This window comes from Pristis pectinata, chromosome 20 (assembly GCF_009764475.1).
Source record: "Pristis pectinata isolate sPriPec2 chromosome 20, sPriPec2.1.pri, whole genome shotgun sequence".
Lineage (NCBI taxonomy): Eukaryota > Metazoa > Chordata > Chondrichthyes > Rhinopristiformes > Pristidae > Pristis > Pristis pectinata.
Window position 1 is genome coordinate 29,118,672 of NC_067424.1, and position 17,587 is coordinate 29,136,258.

At 39.1% G+C, this 17,587-nt stretch overlaps 1 protein-coding gene across 1 annotated transcript in view; it reads right to left on the reverse strand.

Moving 5' to 3' along the window:
- The window catches only part of LOC127581045 (ankyrin repeat and SAM domain-containing protein 1A-like), a 244,659-nt gene that overhangs the window by 15,230 nt on the left and 211,842 nt on the right, over nucleotides 1-17,587 (reverse strand). The window contains 2 exon segments of the mRNA XM_052035103.1: nucleotides 10,770-10,877; nucleotides 15,082-15,234. Of these exon segments, the coding sequence (XP_051891063.1) occupies nucleotides 10,770-10,877; nucleotides 15,082-15,234 (261 nt within the window).

Here is a 17,587-nt window from a genome sequence, read left to right on the forward strand (position 1 = left end):
TCTGGCTCTGCAAGGCAGGGGCTCCGTTAGCTGCACCAATGGACCACCCCTTGCATCAAAAGAGCTCATTTTTACCAATTCAATTTAATCCATCCTTGGCCTTCTCTGCTCAAAGGAGAATAGCTCTTGCTTCTCTGCAGAATTGAAATGCCTTATTTTTTATACAATTCAAATAAACCTATTCTGAACTCTCAACAGTTCTTGACAGGCTTCTTAAAGATTGGTGGCCAAGACTAGACACAGTATTCCAGGGTCAAATTTATAGATGTGCTGCCTAACATCCTTACCTTTGTCTTCTATGCCTGTTCATAAAACCAGGGATTATGTGTACATAATCCCTGGTTTTATGAACAGGCATAGAAGACAGTCTCTTGTCTCCAGGGATTATTAAATGCCTCTCTCAAATGGCCTTCAAAGATTTGCTTACATACACCCCCAGAAATGTGAAAGCCCTTTAAAGATGCAGCATTTAGTTTATATTCTCATTCTTCCACCCAATAGATTACTTCAGACTTTTTGACAGTGGATTTCATCTGCCATGTACCTTCCATTTCACTGTATCCTCCTATAATTTGTTACCAAAGCTACAACGGGTACAAAAAGGATCATTAAGCAGACATATTATGCAGTTGCTTTATTCCTCTTTTGGTACTGTATTGGCTAATACTGAGCACATAATTTACATTAACAAGGTATCTAACTGTGACTGCCATTTTCTGTATTTTCAATGTTTAGCGTTTATACTTCATGCTGGTAAATTACTGGAAATGAGAGCTGATAATATCATAAGGGAAAACTACAATTTAGAAACCAGGAGAACAGGCCAAGCAACTGTGCATCTCGTTAATTAATCAGAGTGTAGGAGCAGGAAACAAACAACACACCCAGAGGAGAATTTGTGAATTAGAGATGAATTCAAGGTCAAACCAGGTACAAAACAAAGAAAAACAGGAACAGAAAGGAATGTCTTCAGCATCAATTAATACCAGCAAGAACAAGGCTTGACGTGTGTAATACTTGATTTTCAGTGGCAGAGAAGTTGATTGCTCATAGTTAAAAGTTAACAAAATACTTGCAGTTTAAAATTATAAAGGTCTAACTCCCTGCAATGTTTATTTCATATCTGCTATACAAATGAAGGAATTTCATGCCATTTACTGCATTCCAACGTTGAGGTGCAATGTTTAGTGAAGTGCATTTTTTGTGGTGTTCAGGGCAGACGACAGCAATGCCATCCTCCTCTGGTGCAATTTCAAGTGCTTAGCATAGAATCATACAGCACAAAACAGGCTCTTCGGCCCACCATGTTGTGCCATCCATCAAACCACCCTCACACTATCTAACCCTTTCCTCCCGCATATCCCTCTATCTCACATTCCTCCATATGCCTATCCAACAAACTCTTGAACCTGTCCAATGTATTTGCCTCCACCACCACCCCAGGCAGTGCATTCCATGCACCAACCACTCTCTGGGTGAAAAACCTCCCCGACATCTCCCCTGAACCTCCCACCCATAACCTTAAAGCCATGCCCTCTCGTCTTGAGCATTGGTGCCCTGGGAAGGAGGCGCTGGCTGTCTACTCTATCTATTCCTCTCAATATTTTATATACCTCTATCATGTCTCCTCTCATCCTCCTCCTTTCCAGTGAATGAAGCCCTAGCACCTTAAGCCTCTCCTCATATTCCATATGCTCTAATCCAGGCAGCATCCTGGTAAATCTCCTCTGCACCCTCTCCAACGCCTCCACTTCCTTCCTATAATGCGGCGACCAGAACTGAACACAGTACTCTAAGTGTGGCCTAACTAGAGTTTTGTAAAGCTGCATCATCACTTCGCGGCTCTTAAACTCAATCCCACGACTTATGAAAGCTAACATCCCACAGGCCTTCTTAACTGTTCTATTCACCTGTGAGGCAACTTTCAGTGAACTGTGAATATGAACCCCCAGATCCCTCTGCTCCTCTACACTGCCAAGTACCTTGCCATTTACCACCTGCAGTCTTTCCCTAAAACTCAAATGCTAGCTTATCCCTGCAACTCAAAACCAAATCAAAACACTGTTGTGCCACAACCCAAGCAACAACAAAAAAAAATGACATCAAGAAACACAAAAGCAGAGATAAGATAGAAGCAGCTATACTCCATCAGTTCACAAGTACTCTCTACAGCATCATACCTGTTTCTTTTGGACCAGGTGGATAGAATGCTGCTCAAAGGTGTGAATGTATCAAACTGCCTGAAAATCTAGGTGACACTATGTTCCTCTGACTAACATATTACAGTTCTGTGTCCAAACAGATGTTGGGAAAATATTTATGTAACTGACTTGTGCCCACATTTCCCAAGTCATTACACTTTGATTGTAACTCATTACATAATGTGACCAATTGTAACCAACTGAATCTAGAAACATAAGGGAGCTAAATAAACATGAAGTGATTGCTCAAGCAACATCAGTTAAAGATTCTACAATTAAGCAAAGATGTTTACTGAAAAAGAGATAGAAAAAAATAACAAAGGATGCAAAACAAATCATTTTATTTATTTATTTTCAAATAGAAACAGTTCAATACAGGGACAGTAGTCCCAACTTTGGTTAAAGCATCCCAGCTACTTATAGGCTTGAGCAACGTGATGTCATGAAACTTGAATAATGAAAATTAAATCAGAGTTTTCTCAATGAATGCACTCAAACAGCAGCAGAGATTAGTAGAGATCAATATTAGTCAATGAAATGCTCAACAAAATTGTAATAAAACTAGATACAACTTTAAATAAAGGAGAATGCCTCAAAATCTGGTATCAACACAGATCGACATACATAGCTTGTGAAGGACATATCATCCGATGGTTAATAGAAACATGGAGTTATGCCACTGCCCTAGCAAAGGCCAAAATCAAGTTCTCCACATGACTTGAAAATTTATTCACATGGCGTGGCCATCAATGACAGGGCAGCACTTACTACCTATTAATTAGAACCTTCCGAAGAGATGGGGGTAAACCTACTTCTTGAATTGCTGGCATTCCTATGGTAAAGCTTCTTTCACATAGTGGTAAAGTAGGAAGAATTTTGAAGCAGTAACAATGAATGAACGACAATACCTTTCTAAGATGGGATAGTTTGCGACTTCATGATGATCTTGGAGGTTTATGGTACCAAAGCAATGTGTCCTCTAAGCAGGAATAGAGGTTATGGCTCTGGGAAATGTCATCAAATAAGTTTCAATGAATGTGGTCAAGGGGGATATATGACTCTCTAACCCATCAGCTCTAACCCAACAAGTTGCAGCCCAGATTTTTGTGGGACTACACAAGTCGCCTCCTGACAAGTATAGCACCTATCACTACCGTCTCCTACTGCTAGTCAATTATCTGTCCACCTAATTTACTTGCACATTTCTTAATTGTTGCTGCTGGTTTAATTATTTTGCACTTTATAATCTTCCTTTTATATTATAGTGTCTAAAGAAAATAACAATCACGACCAATACTCTATTCTCTTCCTGCCCATTTATTTCCAACTATATATATAGTGGACTACTTGCCTATTGCTATGGGCCTTTAATCCATTTTTAATATATTTATGTGCCTTTATGGGAATGGAAAAACAAAGACTTTCAAGAGAAATATTTCCCTTTGGATATAATGGGAGTGGGTGGCAGTAAGGTTGATGAGTATAAAACACACAACCTGTGAAAATAGCATTTAAGTAAATGGAAGAACCACCTAAGGGAAAGATGTAAATGTGCTCTCATGGTACAATGTCCATCTACTGAGGATTAAATGCCCTTCGTTAGTGATGGAATTTATCATCTGTGCCTTTGACAATTGGCCACCACAAAAAAAATCTTGGCAATTCATCTAACATTCAGTATCTTAATGAAGTACATCAAGGTTTTAGCAGCTTCATTTACATGAATAAATTTAGAACTAAATCTCAAATAACGCAAATCTGAAAATGTGGACTAAATTTTATCTTCAGGCAAAATCTGATGCAAAAAACTCACCTTTACTTTTCTTTTGCTTTATGACCCTGAAATAAAATGTAGTCTTGCCAACTGCTCTCTTAGATATAATTAGATAATCCAGTACATGATAAATGAAACAGGACAACTTTAATGACAAACATATCTATGTAGAAACAGATGCCTGAAAATTCAGCCCTGAAGTATTGCCTTTTTCTGGGTTGATTGGCTGACAAGCAACAGCAAGACTACAGGTGATCACAAAAAGGTCATCAGATTCATAATCCATGGAACTAATGCCACTCTGAACAGTTGTAACTCAGCAATCCTAGTCCAATGAAACTCTGATAATCTGCTAGCCCATTGTTGGCAGACCTTCCAGAAAACACATCTTAAGTATCAAGGACCATAGGGGAGTCCTACGCTGACCAACTTTGCATGTGAGCCCATCCTTTGAGGTATGAGTGATGTCCAACTCTATTTCAATATTTATGAACCTAACTGCCATGCGACATTTGACAGCCAAAGTCTATGCTTCCACGGCAGCACAAGCAGAAGTTCAGACTGTTGTTTTCATAGCTCGGGTGAGTTTAATGGGAGCACAGGGGCTGGTGTGGTCAAAGGAGCATGGGATTCAGCATGCAGTAATCCAGATGCTGAACCAGCAGGTTTTTCAGCATCTCATTGCATGTTGGCACAAGCTATTCTTTGTGACTGCGGGCCACTCATGCAGATCACGCCTGTATCCCAAACAATAGTATGTGATGTGGCAGCATTTAAGCTGGTGTTTGGAGATTGAGTGCTGGTGTGCTTTCATGCTGTTCAGCCGCCACCTGACCAGGTAGAACGACATGGTTATCACAAGAGCATAGAGTTATGAAGAGGAGAGGAGGGGAAAGCAAGGCAATTGTGAATAGAAACTTGCATTTATAGGGAACCTTCTGATACTTAACAAATGGAGGGAGATAAGCAAATGGGCACTGTACTATAAAGGAAGTGGTGGATGAAGCGATGAGGTTTCAGGGTACTTTTTTTAAGGTGGAAAGATAAGTTGATAAATGATTAGGGGCATCCTACACTTCGAATATGCAGTTACAAGTAGGACTTCAGATATTAGAGATAGAAGTTGAATTTTTGATGGTTGGGAGGGGTAGGTCAGTTTTATAAATGGAATAGCTAGCTCTAGAAAATAGGGACAATTTAGAGATGCCTTTGAGGATGGGGTGTTGACTAAAACAGATGAGTCAGGCTGAGGAACACAGGAGGTTATCTTTCATGGATGTATATTGTATCCATATGGACCTTGATAAAGGTCCATATCCTTCTATGCCTTGTCTATTCAAGTGCCTGTCTAAATGCCCCTTAAACATAGTAACTATATCTGCCTCCGCCACCTCCTCTGGCAGCATTTTCCAGATATTAACAACTCTGTGTGGAAAAACTTTCCCCTCAGATCCCGTTTATAAATCCTTCCTCCCATCTTGAACCTCTGCTCTTTTAACACCCCTTCCATGGTAAAAAGGTTCTATTTACCATATCTATGCCTCTCATAATTTAAATATCTCTAGCAGGTCACCCTTCAACCTCCTTCACTCCAGGGAAAATAAGCCTAGTCTTTTTGATTGGTCGCTATAACAAATATCCTCCAATCCAGGTAATATCCTGGTGAATCTTCTGTGCACACTACCCTGCACAATCACATCCTTCACACAGTGTGGCGACAAGAACCTCATGCAACATTCCAAATGCTGCTGAACCAGTGTTCTGTAAAATTGCAATACTACTTACCAACTCTTGTATTCACTGCCACAAGCCATGAAGGCAAGCATGCCATACGTCGCCTTCACCACCAGATCCACCTGTGTTGCCTCTTTCAAGGAACTTTGGATTTCTACTCTATGGCCTCTCTGTTCCTGAACATCATGCCCTTGCATTTACTGTACGTCTTGCCCCTATTTGATTTCTCAAAATGCATCACCTTGCACTTATCGGTATTAAATTCCATCTGCCAATGCTCCACCCCACTTTCCATCAGATCCATATCCTCCTGTAGCCTTAGACAACCACCTTTGCTAAGCATGACATCAATTTTCATTCATCGGCAAACTTACTAATCATACCTCTGACATTCAAATCCAAGTAATTAATACATATCACAAACAACAGAATCCCTGCAGTACATCAGTGGTCACAGACCATGGAACCTTGTCAAAAGCCTTAAAGTCCGTGTACACAACATCTACCGTCCTGCCTTCACCAAACTTCTTAGTTACCTCCTCAAAGAACTCAATCAAATCAGAGAGACAGGATTTGCCCCACACAAAGCATCATCTTTCATAATCACCAAGTACAAGAGCTTTTCTTATGTTTCATGTATCTTTTGCCAAAATGGTTAAAGCCGTCTCCCCTTGTCTATGAAGCCACCACTGATGGAAACAGTTTCTCTCTACTTAACGTGTCTAAACCAACCATCAACCTTAATCTAGTTTATAAAGAATAGGGAAGTAGATACACATTTCAGTTCCTTAACTCATCTGTGAAAATTGCAATATTTTCAAGCCTGGCACACTGTGAATTAAATTAAATACTTCTTTGTAGGTTTGCAAGTTAAATATTTCTGTGTAGGTTTATAAAATGTGTTAATTACTCCCACCAGAAGAGGCGAGAGGAAACGATGAGTATAATCAGCCACACCTTGTATTTACCTAACCCCCCCCATCTCAGAGTTAAATATTTAGGTAGAAACTGGAATTTAGGTCAAGAATGGAGCCTTGGCTTAGAAAGTGTCATCTGCAAAGCTGAAAACCATAATACAACCACGAGCTTTAGACAGGCAGAAGCAGTTTAAAACTGCATTATTAGGTCCAAAATGAATAAAATACCATGTGAAAATGACTTGGAAAGCAATCGACATCAAAGTCTTCAACATGAACCATTAACTGGTTCTCTTTCCAGACACTGCTCGACCTGCTTAGCACTTCCAGCATTTTCTGTTCTTATTTCAGTTTAAAATATCATGCATATCAATAAGCAATACAGATGAACATCTAAACCAACAGATACAGTTGCTCGCACCCTGGAAGTGTTATGAACAAAAAGATTAAAGTAGAAAGGAAATAAAGTGTTAATTTTTGAAATAATAATGGAGGTAACACAAACAAAATAACTAGTAACACTAGCACTATCATACTCCAGAACTAAGCCATGATAATATTTTATATTTATCAACTTTCCTTTTGGTCTTTCTTTAATATCAACATTTCCAGAAGCATTTCTTGAATCCCTGCAAATTACTGATTTGTATTTATGCAGATTAAAATTAGCAACATAATTAATTCAACTTAATTATTTTAACAAAGTACTACTGCGATCAAAGTTTATTGGATCACACTATTAAATCAACATTGACAGAAGCATTTCTCGTACCTCTGGAATCTACCTATTTGTACATTTTGTGGAACAAAATCAGCTGGAGTTTTGAAGGAGGTGATTATGTAGAGTGGATGCTCTGGCTGTCACATCCAAGATTCAACAGGTTCTAGAAGAGCTCTCACAGATCGGATGGTAGCAAATGTAGCCACACAATTGAAGAAAGGACAGAGAGAAATCGGAGAACTTTAAAATCAGCCTGACATCTAGAGTATGAAAAATGCTGAAATCTTTAAGTGATAAGAGGGCACTAAGTAAATAAGAGCATTGAGAAAATGGATTTATAAACAAAAAATATTTGATAGATCTGCGAGAGATTTTTTAAGACTATAGCAGACAGAAATGATAAGGGCAAACCAGTTGATGCACTACATTTGGACTTGAAAACCTTCACCAAGGTACGACAAGAGATTATTAAACAAAATTAAAAGTGCAAGATATTGAGGTAAGGTTCATGAACCTTTGCAATTCTCTACTCAAAAGGATAATGGAGATTTTGTTGCTATGTATGTTCAAGGTAGAGAATGACAGACTTCTCTATATTAGATGTCAAGGGAATCCAAAGATATGGATTTTATGCAGAAAACTAAGGCTAAGGTAAAGGATCTATTGCATGGCAGAGCAGGCACAGTGGGCGATACAGAAATCAATTTTCTACTACTATTCAGTCTCTGAATCGATGAAATCAGAACAACTTCTGGCATCCATCTTAAGGCTACAAAGAGGCGCAGAGTGAAACAACTGTGCACAGATTAGCATGAAGAGTCAATGTGCACACTCAATTTAAAATATTCATTGTTGAGTGCTGGCTCTTCCTCAGTAGGGATAACTCCTATTTGCCTCAGAGGATTGAGAGTTCAAAGCCCATTTCAAACACTTGAGCACTAAAATCCAGGCCGACTTTTCTGTACAATATTGAGGGCGAGAAAACTGGACCACAAGTTGTTTCACTCAAACATTAAAACAACAGCACATGACTGCTTTCAGCTGGATGCAACAGATACCATGACATTTAAGGAATGGCAAAGGAGTTAAGTCCCGTTTCCTGGCTAATAATTAACCTTCAGTCATGTTACCATACTAAATTTTCTATTCTTTGCCACATTGCTGTTTTGTGTGTGTTTGCTGCTGTGCTTCCAAGAGTAAAATAGTAATTGCACTGCAAAAGAGCTATTTGTTGTAATGCATCTAAGAAAGCCGAAATAAACAAAATGTGCTACATTACTGCAAGTCTTTTTTTTAAATGAAATCTATTTTCAGTCAGCAGTTTTTCTGGAAATTATTACTTCTTAATTTAAAATAAAGCACCTCTTCCAATCTCTCTGAAATATGGTTTTGTCCCCTTCATGGGTTACTCTGCAGCTCTTTTTTGAAAGAACACTGAAAGTTGGCCAATCCACATCAATAATTAGAAAAAAAATGCAGTTGTTCCAAAAATAGAACCAGAAACTGAAACTCACCTTTCATTCATGGGGGAGATGGAAGTTAAGAGGCCAATTTTAATTTAATCCACTCAGTAGAAACCTGATGGAGTTAAGTGCAACATTGATGGTGGACCCTACCCCATTTTATTCTCCATTGAGGTCATTAGAGTTAAATATTTGATGGAATGTAATGCAGGCATTCAGTCAACTTGCACAGGTTCTCTCCAGCAAGTTATGTGACAAATAAGTCTCAGTCTTATGGCTTGATATCATCTGACTCTGACAGCATTGTAACTCACTTGAGCAAAGAGTGCTGTCAGATGTTAATGCAAGAGAAATTATAAATTGTAAAAGCTTAAATGTTAAAACAGGAAACATATCAGCTGCTATTTTGCTTCATGTATTGTCCAGCGCCTGCAGCTCCCAAACAAATGCTCAGCTGCAGCTAAAGTTAACGATATTACGATTGCAGAGCATTTTCACACTTCACTACACACACAAATCAAAAAGTATGCTTCAGTTGTTCCAATAAAAATATGCTGTATCTAATCTAGGGGACTCTTATGAACATATATTGTGCATTTGCTGGTGAGAATCCATGACCTTTCAAACATTGAATATGTGTTTTACAATGATATTGAAAACGCTACTTAGCTCATACAGGCAGTCCCCGGGTAAAGTAAGGGTTCTGTTCCTGAGAACTGCCCATAAGCAAATTTCTCCATAAGTCAGAAATGTCCATTTTCTACACTAACCCATATAGTATCACGCTACATACACTTGCTATAATTTTTTCATTTCATTGAATAATCACTCTAACATGACCCATAATTATACTAATGGAATATATATTATATACAGTCATTCATGAACATCATAAAACATTTTGTTATCACAAGATTGAAAACTGTATGGGAGAATTTACATGAAGGTGAATTTCCACAAGTCAAGTCATTTGTAACCCGGGGATCCCCTGTAACATGGTTAGGAAGAAATCCAGAATCTATTTGAAATCACATATCAGCTATGATCTCATCAAATGGCAGAGTGGGTGCAAGGAGCTAAAGGCTGAATGCTATGCCCAAATGCTGATGCTTCACTGATTTCGACAGCAACATCACAATGAATGTGCAAAGTGCCTAAGCTCAAATGTCACACAAACTAATCCATGCAGTGACAAATTGAAAATAAAGGATATATAGATGTCACTTTTGACAGTTTGCAACACTTTGTTCTTTTAGTCATCTTTGAAGTTAAAGCTACAAGAGTATTGTATCTTTTGGAGGACAGGGACAGGGGAAAGAGAGAAAAAGGGGAGGATGCATATATAATTTAAGATTGGGTGATTACACCAGGTAACTGCAGACAGATACATGTCATTGAGATATACAAGAGATTGTGCAGAGTTTAGATATTGATTCCATCTTGAAAGCAAACTTGCCCAGAAACAGAGCATTCTAGATACAGGGACATCTCAAAGGTTCATCACTCTGATGTCTCAGAAGGCTAAGAACATCTTCCCAGTGGAGTGATATTCTTGATGAATATTGATGTATTTTTACAACGCATTATTCCAGCTAGAATGATCTCCATGTGCTACATCTAAAACTGTTAGGATCCATTATTCAACTAACATGCACTCTAGCTCATGTGGATGAGATCATATAATTCTGGAAAAACATAACTACAAGACTTGAATATGTGGAATTGACTGATTTTAAAACCACTGTTAACTTAGTTAAAGAATGTAACCCCAAATGTACCTTGTTAATTTGAGACAACTGTAAACACTAAGTTTTCACTAATTACAAACTTGCATTGAACACTGCAATTCTCCATTGATAACCAGCAAGTTTCAGCTATAATGACCTCTGTGCACCACATCTAACACTGTTAGAATTTTAAAATACCACCAGCTACATGGCATTGGCAAAACTCCCTTACCTTCAGTTGGGAAGCTCTTGGTGGTTTCTGAGGTGGTTCTTCATTGGGCCGTTCACCAAGAGACGCTAAGATTCGCTTTCGATGACCTAGTATGGTTATTTTCAGAACCTAAAATAACACACAATCTAATCAGCAAATATAAATCATCTTGCAAAAATATGTTTAGCTCCTTTCACTGAAGGGCTAATTAACCAACTGAGTATCCTTGAGCTTTTGAAGAAGGTCAGGGTGAATGAAGAGGTGATGTTCAGGAAAACCTGTCCTTTCTATAAGTTACAACAAAGATTGATAAATTCATCTAATAAGAATTATTATTCAATAAGAATCTGTCAAAACCCACAAGCAGTCTGCTCTTCATATAATAATGTGACCTTGCCGATTTGGCATGTGTATTAGATTTGTTTGAAGGAAGCAGTAACATCAGTCATATACATGATTCTATTCCATAAAAACTAATCTCTATCAGAAATGAATAAATTACTTTTTAAACCACTATTTTATCCTGAAAGATCATTATTGTCTTCCACCAACCTGCTCACCGCCAAAAACCATGTGATTGTTGGTAATTTCACAAAAGTTACACTTCCTCATTTTAAAGTGAAACAAGTGTCTGAATGAATGAAAGGAACCATCAGCTGCTTAGAAGCCAAATTTGTACACTATCAGTATTTTTGCTTAATTCCTATTTACAACAGCTTTGAATGTTTTACTATAAATTAAGTATAAGCCAAGTTATTTATAAAAATCCTTTCAGTACACCTTCTACACTTGAGGTGCTACCCTCTGTTGTACCCATGTTTGCATTTCATGTATTGCAAAAGGCCAAGTGGACAACCCGATGCCACACATTTTTATCCAAAGCTAGTCTGAATGAATTATTTGAAGATATGGAACACCAGCTTTTGTACAAGTCTATTCAAATTTTTCCAGATGTCTCTGAAATGCTCCACACTTGCTGCCTTGTTGGAGTAACACATATCTGTCCCTAAGAAATTGTCAACACAATGCACCCAGTTTTCAACAGCAACTATTTCTGCAGTGAATAAAGCAACCAAATAACTTGGCCTAGTGCCAAAAGCAATTTAAAGACCCACCTTATGTTACATGAGTAAATACACCAGCATTTTTAAAGTCTGAGATAAAACAATTTTTGTAGTCTACTGAATTTCTGAAAAACAGATTGTAATTTGGCATACTTCAAAGTCGAAGTTGAGCTTATTATCAAATGCAAAGTTCGTGTATGCACAGGTGCAATGAAAAACTTGCTTGTAGCAGCATAACAGTGATATTTGAGAAATAAGACAAACTTTTGTCAGCAAACAGCTTTAAAAAGCTGACATTCCCTGAAAAACTCAATTCTAAAACAGTCCTCATGAAAAAAAATGGAAACAAGAACATGCAGGTACTATAATTTAGTTATACATGTCTGCAATGATTATTCATTTGTAGGGAAAATTTGCATGAAAATCTGAATGGGACAGTAAAAATGTTGCAGATACAAAGCTGCAAGACAGCTCTGGTGAACCAATATCTTCACATTTGGTTTGATTAAACCCATAGGATTGTTTGGAACTTGTGCCTTAAAAAAATTGTTTTTCTCAAGAGTACAGGAAAAAAAAGCAATAAACCAAAAATGACTTTAACAGTGCATTTTATACATTCCACCTCCAACCCACCCCCACATCGTTCCACTACACCCCAATCCCCAGTACAACCCCCCTATTTCACAATGACACCACCATTCTTAACTCGAGTCACAAACATACTGTACCCCACCCAACTCTTCACACTGTCATGGACACTCTCACATCTCTTGGCTTATATTAGCAGTTTCCTTCTCCTGTTGAATTGATCTAACACTCTATTCCAGTTGATGGCTGCCCAGCTATTCCCCCTTGACATTTTCTCACAGATCCCATTTCAAAAGGGCACTATTCTTCCTTCCTGTCCAACAGCGTAACTCAGACTCTCCCTTCTTCTTCATCAAAACAGGGAAGGATATTTGCCCCCTTCCTTCTTAGTTTTAGTTGAATAAATTAATGATTGAGACTAAAGTGCAAGGGGTATAAAAGAGAAGTTTAGCGATGATACAAAGATTAGGCATGTGGCTGATGGGGACGAGGAAGGCTTTCCACTTGAAGATGGTCTGGTCAGTTGGGTGGAAATGTGGCAAATGAAATTCAAGTTAGAGAAGTGCCAGACAAGATATTTGGAGCAACAAAGCAAGGGAATCAAAGGGAGGGTTTTGATAAGTGTGGAGGGACAGAAGGACCTTGAAATGTACGTTCACAGATCCTTAAATGTAGCAGGACAGGTCAATCAGGAGCTCTGAAAAGATAACTGAGAAACAAAATACAAGAGCAAGTAGTTTATACTAGAATCGTAGATCAATGCCTGTTCGACTGCACTTTGAACACTGCCTTCAGTTCTAGCCACCACGTCATGGAAGGATGTGACTGCACTGAAACGATGCAAAGGATGTTATAAGGGTGTTGCCAAGACTAGGTAATTGTAGCTGTGAGGACAGAACACAAGACAAAGGAGGTATGGAAGTGGCCAAATGACCTAATTGAACCTGCCGTTCAATAAGATCATGGCTGATCAAACCTCAGCCTCAATACCACTTTCCTGCTCTCTCTCTCTCTATAGACCTTTGCTCCCTTGCAGCTTAAATGCATGTCTGTCTCTGCCCTGATCTCAAATTTTGATTATTTTGTAAGATAATACCCTCACATCAGTCCAGTTACAGAAATATTTATTACATTCTTGGAGGTTAGCAAAATTGGATATGGAGAGGAGATGGCAAATCAGAGCATCTAAATGAACATATTAGGACACCAATTTGCATTTAAGCTCTTTTTGTTTTAAAAAGCATGCATGTTCTTGATACAACTTTTGAAGGTTGCTTTCAAGCAAGAGAATCAGGACTGAAACTATCAGTATTAATCAACAAGCTGTGGCAATTGACAGAAATTTGGTTTCATCAATCTTCTTTGTCTGAAAAGAATTGAGTGTCAGCCTCAAATGCCGATGACTGCTGACATAAACCAGGGAACTCATGTCAAAATCAAGTATCCAAGTTACATTTTTAAAATTCTCATTCAATAATACTGAAACAGAATGTATATCATTCATCTAATTTCTGATTCTTAATAAATAATTAAGTAATTTAGTTCTTGTTTTTTTTCCTATACTATAATATACTACAAGGTTTAGGGTGAGGGGGGTAGGTTCAGAATAGACGTGAGGGGTACTTTTTGTTTTACTGAGAGAGTGGTGGATGCCTGGAATGCGTTGCCTGATTGGGTGGAGGCAGCAAATTCATTGGGGTTTTTAAAGAGGGGCTTGGATGGGCACATGAATGAGAGGAAAATAGAGAGACATGGCCATTCTGTAGATAGGTGGGAATAGCTATGTCAGCACAACATTGTGGGCTGAAGGGCCTGTTCTGCGCTGTACTGTTCTATGTTCTACAATAAGGACAGCAAATTAAATATAATTGGAGTATTCTGACATGCTCAAAGATCAGAGAAATGCTGGATGGCCCAAGTCCCTTAATTTACCTCCTGCCCAAGACCCAATAAGAGTGGCCACATGTGGGCCAGGGGCAGGAAGACAGAGCACAGGTGCTGGGACACAGGTGAACCAAAGTGTGGGCAGGTGATGGTGTTAGCCAGGGAGCATCCAAGTCAAATTGCTAACGAAAGAACGAGAGAGAGAGAGAGAGAGAGAGAGAGAGAGAACGAGAGAGAACGAGAGAGAGAGAACGAGAGAGAGAGAACGAGAGAGAGAGAACGAGAGAGAGAGAACGAGAGAGAACGAGAGAGAACGAGAGAGAGAGAACGAGAGAGAACGAGAGAGAGAGAACGAGAGAGAGAGAACGAGAGAGAACGAGAGAGAGAGAGAGAACGAGACAGAGAGAGAGAGAACGAGAGAGAGAGAGAGAGAACGAGAGAGAGAGAGAGAGAACGAGAGAGAGAGAGAGAGAGAGAGAACGAGAGAGAGAGAGAGAGAGAGAGAACGAGAGAGAGAGAGAACGAGAGAGAGAGAGGGAGAGAACGAGAGAGGGGGATAAAGATAAAGTGTATGAGATTCATCTCCAAGATATTTTCTTATCTCAGCTTGGCAGCACCTCTTCAAGATACAAATCACATCAAGGAATCGGCCGTCTGCACTCTAAAGAAATATCATGAAGAAGCAGAACTAAAGTGGAATTATGAATGTATAATTTTCAGCAGACATCACATCTATAAACAGATTGTATTTTCACCATTGTTATAAAGAAATATAAATAAAAAGTTATTTCACTTACATTTATAATTTCTGGTTCCCAGAGGTTTTTCACACAATCCATTGAATTATACCCACTGGACAGGAAGTTCTGATTGTAACTCTGCAGTCCAAGTGATTCCAACCATGCTACAAGTGAAGTATTGCTATTTCCATCAAAACTAAATGGTTTAATCTGCAACACAAAAATACAAACCAATAATCAATATAGTTGAAGCCAATAAGCTCTATATCAATGCAGGTTCAGCTCATTCTCATTACATTCTGACGAAGTCACTACTCTCTAAATCATTCTGCATTATTTTCTCCTGAAACTTAGGGATAATGTAGTTACTTGCAACAATTTGAAATACACACATAGAACGTAGAACAGTACAGCACAATACAGGCCCTTCGGCCCACGATGTTGTGCTAACCCATATAAACTTGCTCCATGATCAATCTAACCCTTCCCTCCTACACAGCCATAACCCTGCATTTTTCTTACATCCATGTGCCCACCTCTTAAATGTCCCTATTGTATCAGCCTTCATCACCACCCCCAGCAATGCATTCCAGGCAGTCACCACTCTGTAAAAAAAAACCTACCTCTGACATCTCCCCTAAACTTTCCCCCTCTGATCTTAAACTGATGTCCTCTGGTATTCGCCATTGCTGCCCTGGGGAAAAAGTGCTGGCTGTCCACTCTATGCCCCTTAATCTTATACACCTCTATCAAGCCACCTCTCATCCTGAGTCACACTAAAGAGAAAAGCCCTGGCTCGCTCAACCTTTCCTCATGCTCTCTAACCCAGGCAGCATCCTGGTAAATCTCCTCTGCACCCTCTCTAAAGCTTCCATATCCTTCCTATAATGAGGTGACCAGAACTGAACACAATACTCCAAGTGTGGTCTAACCAGAGTGCTATTAGAGCTGCAACATTACTTTGTGGTGCTTGAACTCAATCCCCTGACAAATGAAGGTCAGCACACCAATCGCCTTCTTAACCACCCTATCAACCTGTGTGGCAACTTTGAGGGATCTATGGACTTGGACCCCAAGATCCCTGTTCCTCCACACTGCTAAGAATCCTGCCATTAACCTTGAACTCTGCCTTCAATTCATTCTTCCAAAGTGTATCACTTCACACTTTATCAGATTGAACTCCATCTGCCACTTCTCTGCCCAACTCTGCATCCTATATCCCGTTGTAACCTACAACAACCTTCTGCACTATCCACAACACCTCCAACCTTCGTGTCATCTGGCAACTTACTAACCCATACCTCTACTTCCTTCTCCAAGTCATTTATAAAAATCACAAAGAGCAGGTGTCCCAGAACAGATCCCTGTGGAACATCACTAGTCACCAACCTCCAAGCAGAATACTCTCCATCTACTACCACCCTCTGCCTTCTGTGGGCAAGCCAATTCCAAATCCACGCAGCCAAGCTTCCATGGATCCCCTGCCTCACAACTTTCTGGATGAGCCTACTATGGGGAACCTTGTCAAAGATCTTACTCAAGTCCATATACACCACATCCATCACTCTATCTTCAATTTGTTTTGTCACCTCCATGAAACATTCAATTAGGCTTGTGAGGCACGAGCTGCCCTTCACAAAGCCATGCTGACTATCCCTAATAAGACTACGCTTCTCCAAATGCTCAAATTCTGTCCCGAGGAATCCTCTCCAATTGTTTGACCACCACTGATGCAAAACTCACTGGTTTATAATTCCCAGGGTTATCCCTATTACCTTTCTTGAACAAGGGAACAACATTAGCCATCCTCCAATCCTCTGCTACGACTCCTGTGGCCAGGGAGGATGCAAATATCATTGTTAATGCCCCAATCTCTTCCTCGTGTCCTCATATTCACGTACCTCACGTGAATTCCCAAGTACTTTGCTTTAATTATTTATGGGATGCAGAAATCATTTTAACCCTTTATGGCTGGGAATTATAGCTCAATTCCCAGCCATAAGTTACAGCAGTTCTTTAAGTGTTGCTGGGTAGAGATCACCAAGATTTTAATCTTACAATGATGAAAGAATGATGATAGATTTTCAATTTGGAGCAGAATTTGTCTGCATCATTGTTTCCATTTGCCTGTTGTCATTGTTCTTCTCATGGGGAACTGAAACCCTATCATAGTATCTTTGATGTTCTAATATCCTACACCACATAATTCATTATTCTCTTCACTAGAGAATCTCAATTGTGACATCATATATTTTGTTTGGCTAATCAAATGCCTGCACACATGAAAGAAATTGCCATGTTGCAGCATCTCCAAACTAAATTACTGAGAAATCTAAGTTTCCCTGTTATTGTACGCATTTAGTTACCAATAAGGAGATCACAAGCACTGTTGACAGAACCAAGACACATTAACTAGGTACATTCACAGGGTGATAGAAACTGCCTTTTTGCACAACTACTATATTAGAATACTGGTAAACTTTTCATTGTCTCTCTAGCTGAGATTACCTTACTTCCTGGGACATTTATTTATGGAGATAGCAAGAGTCAACTGGAAAGAAAT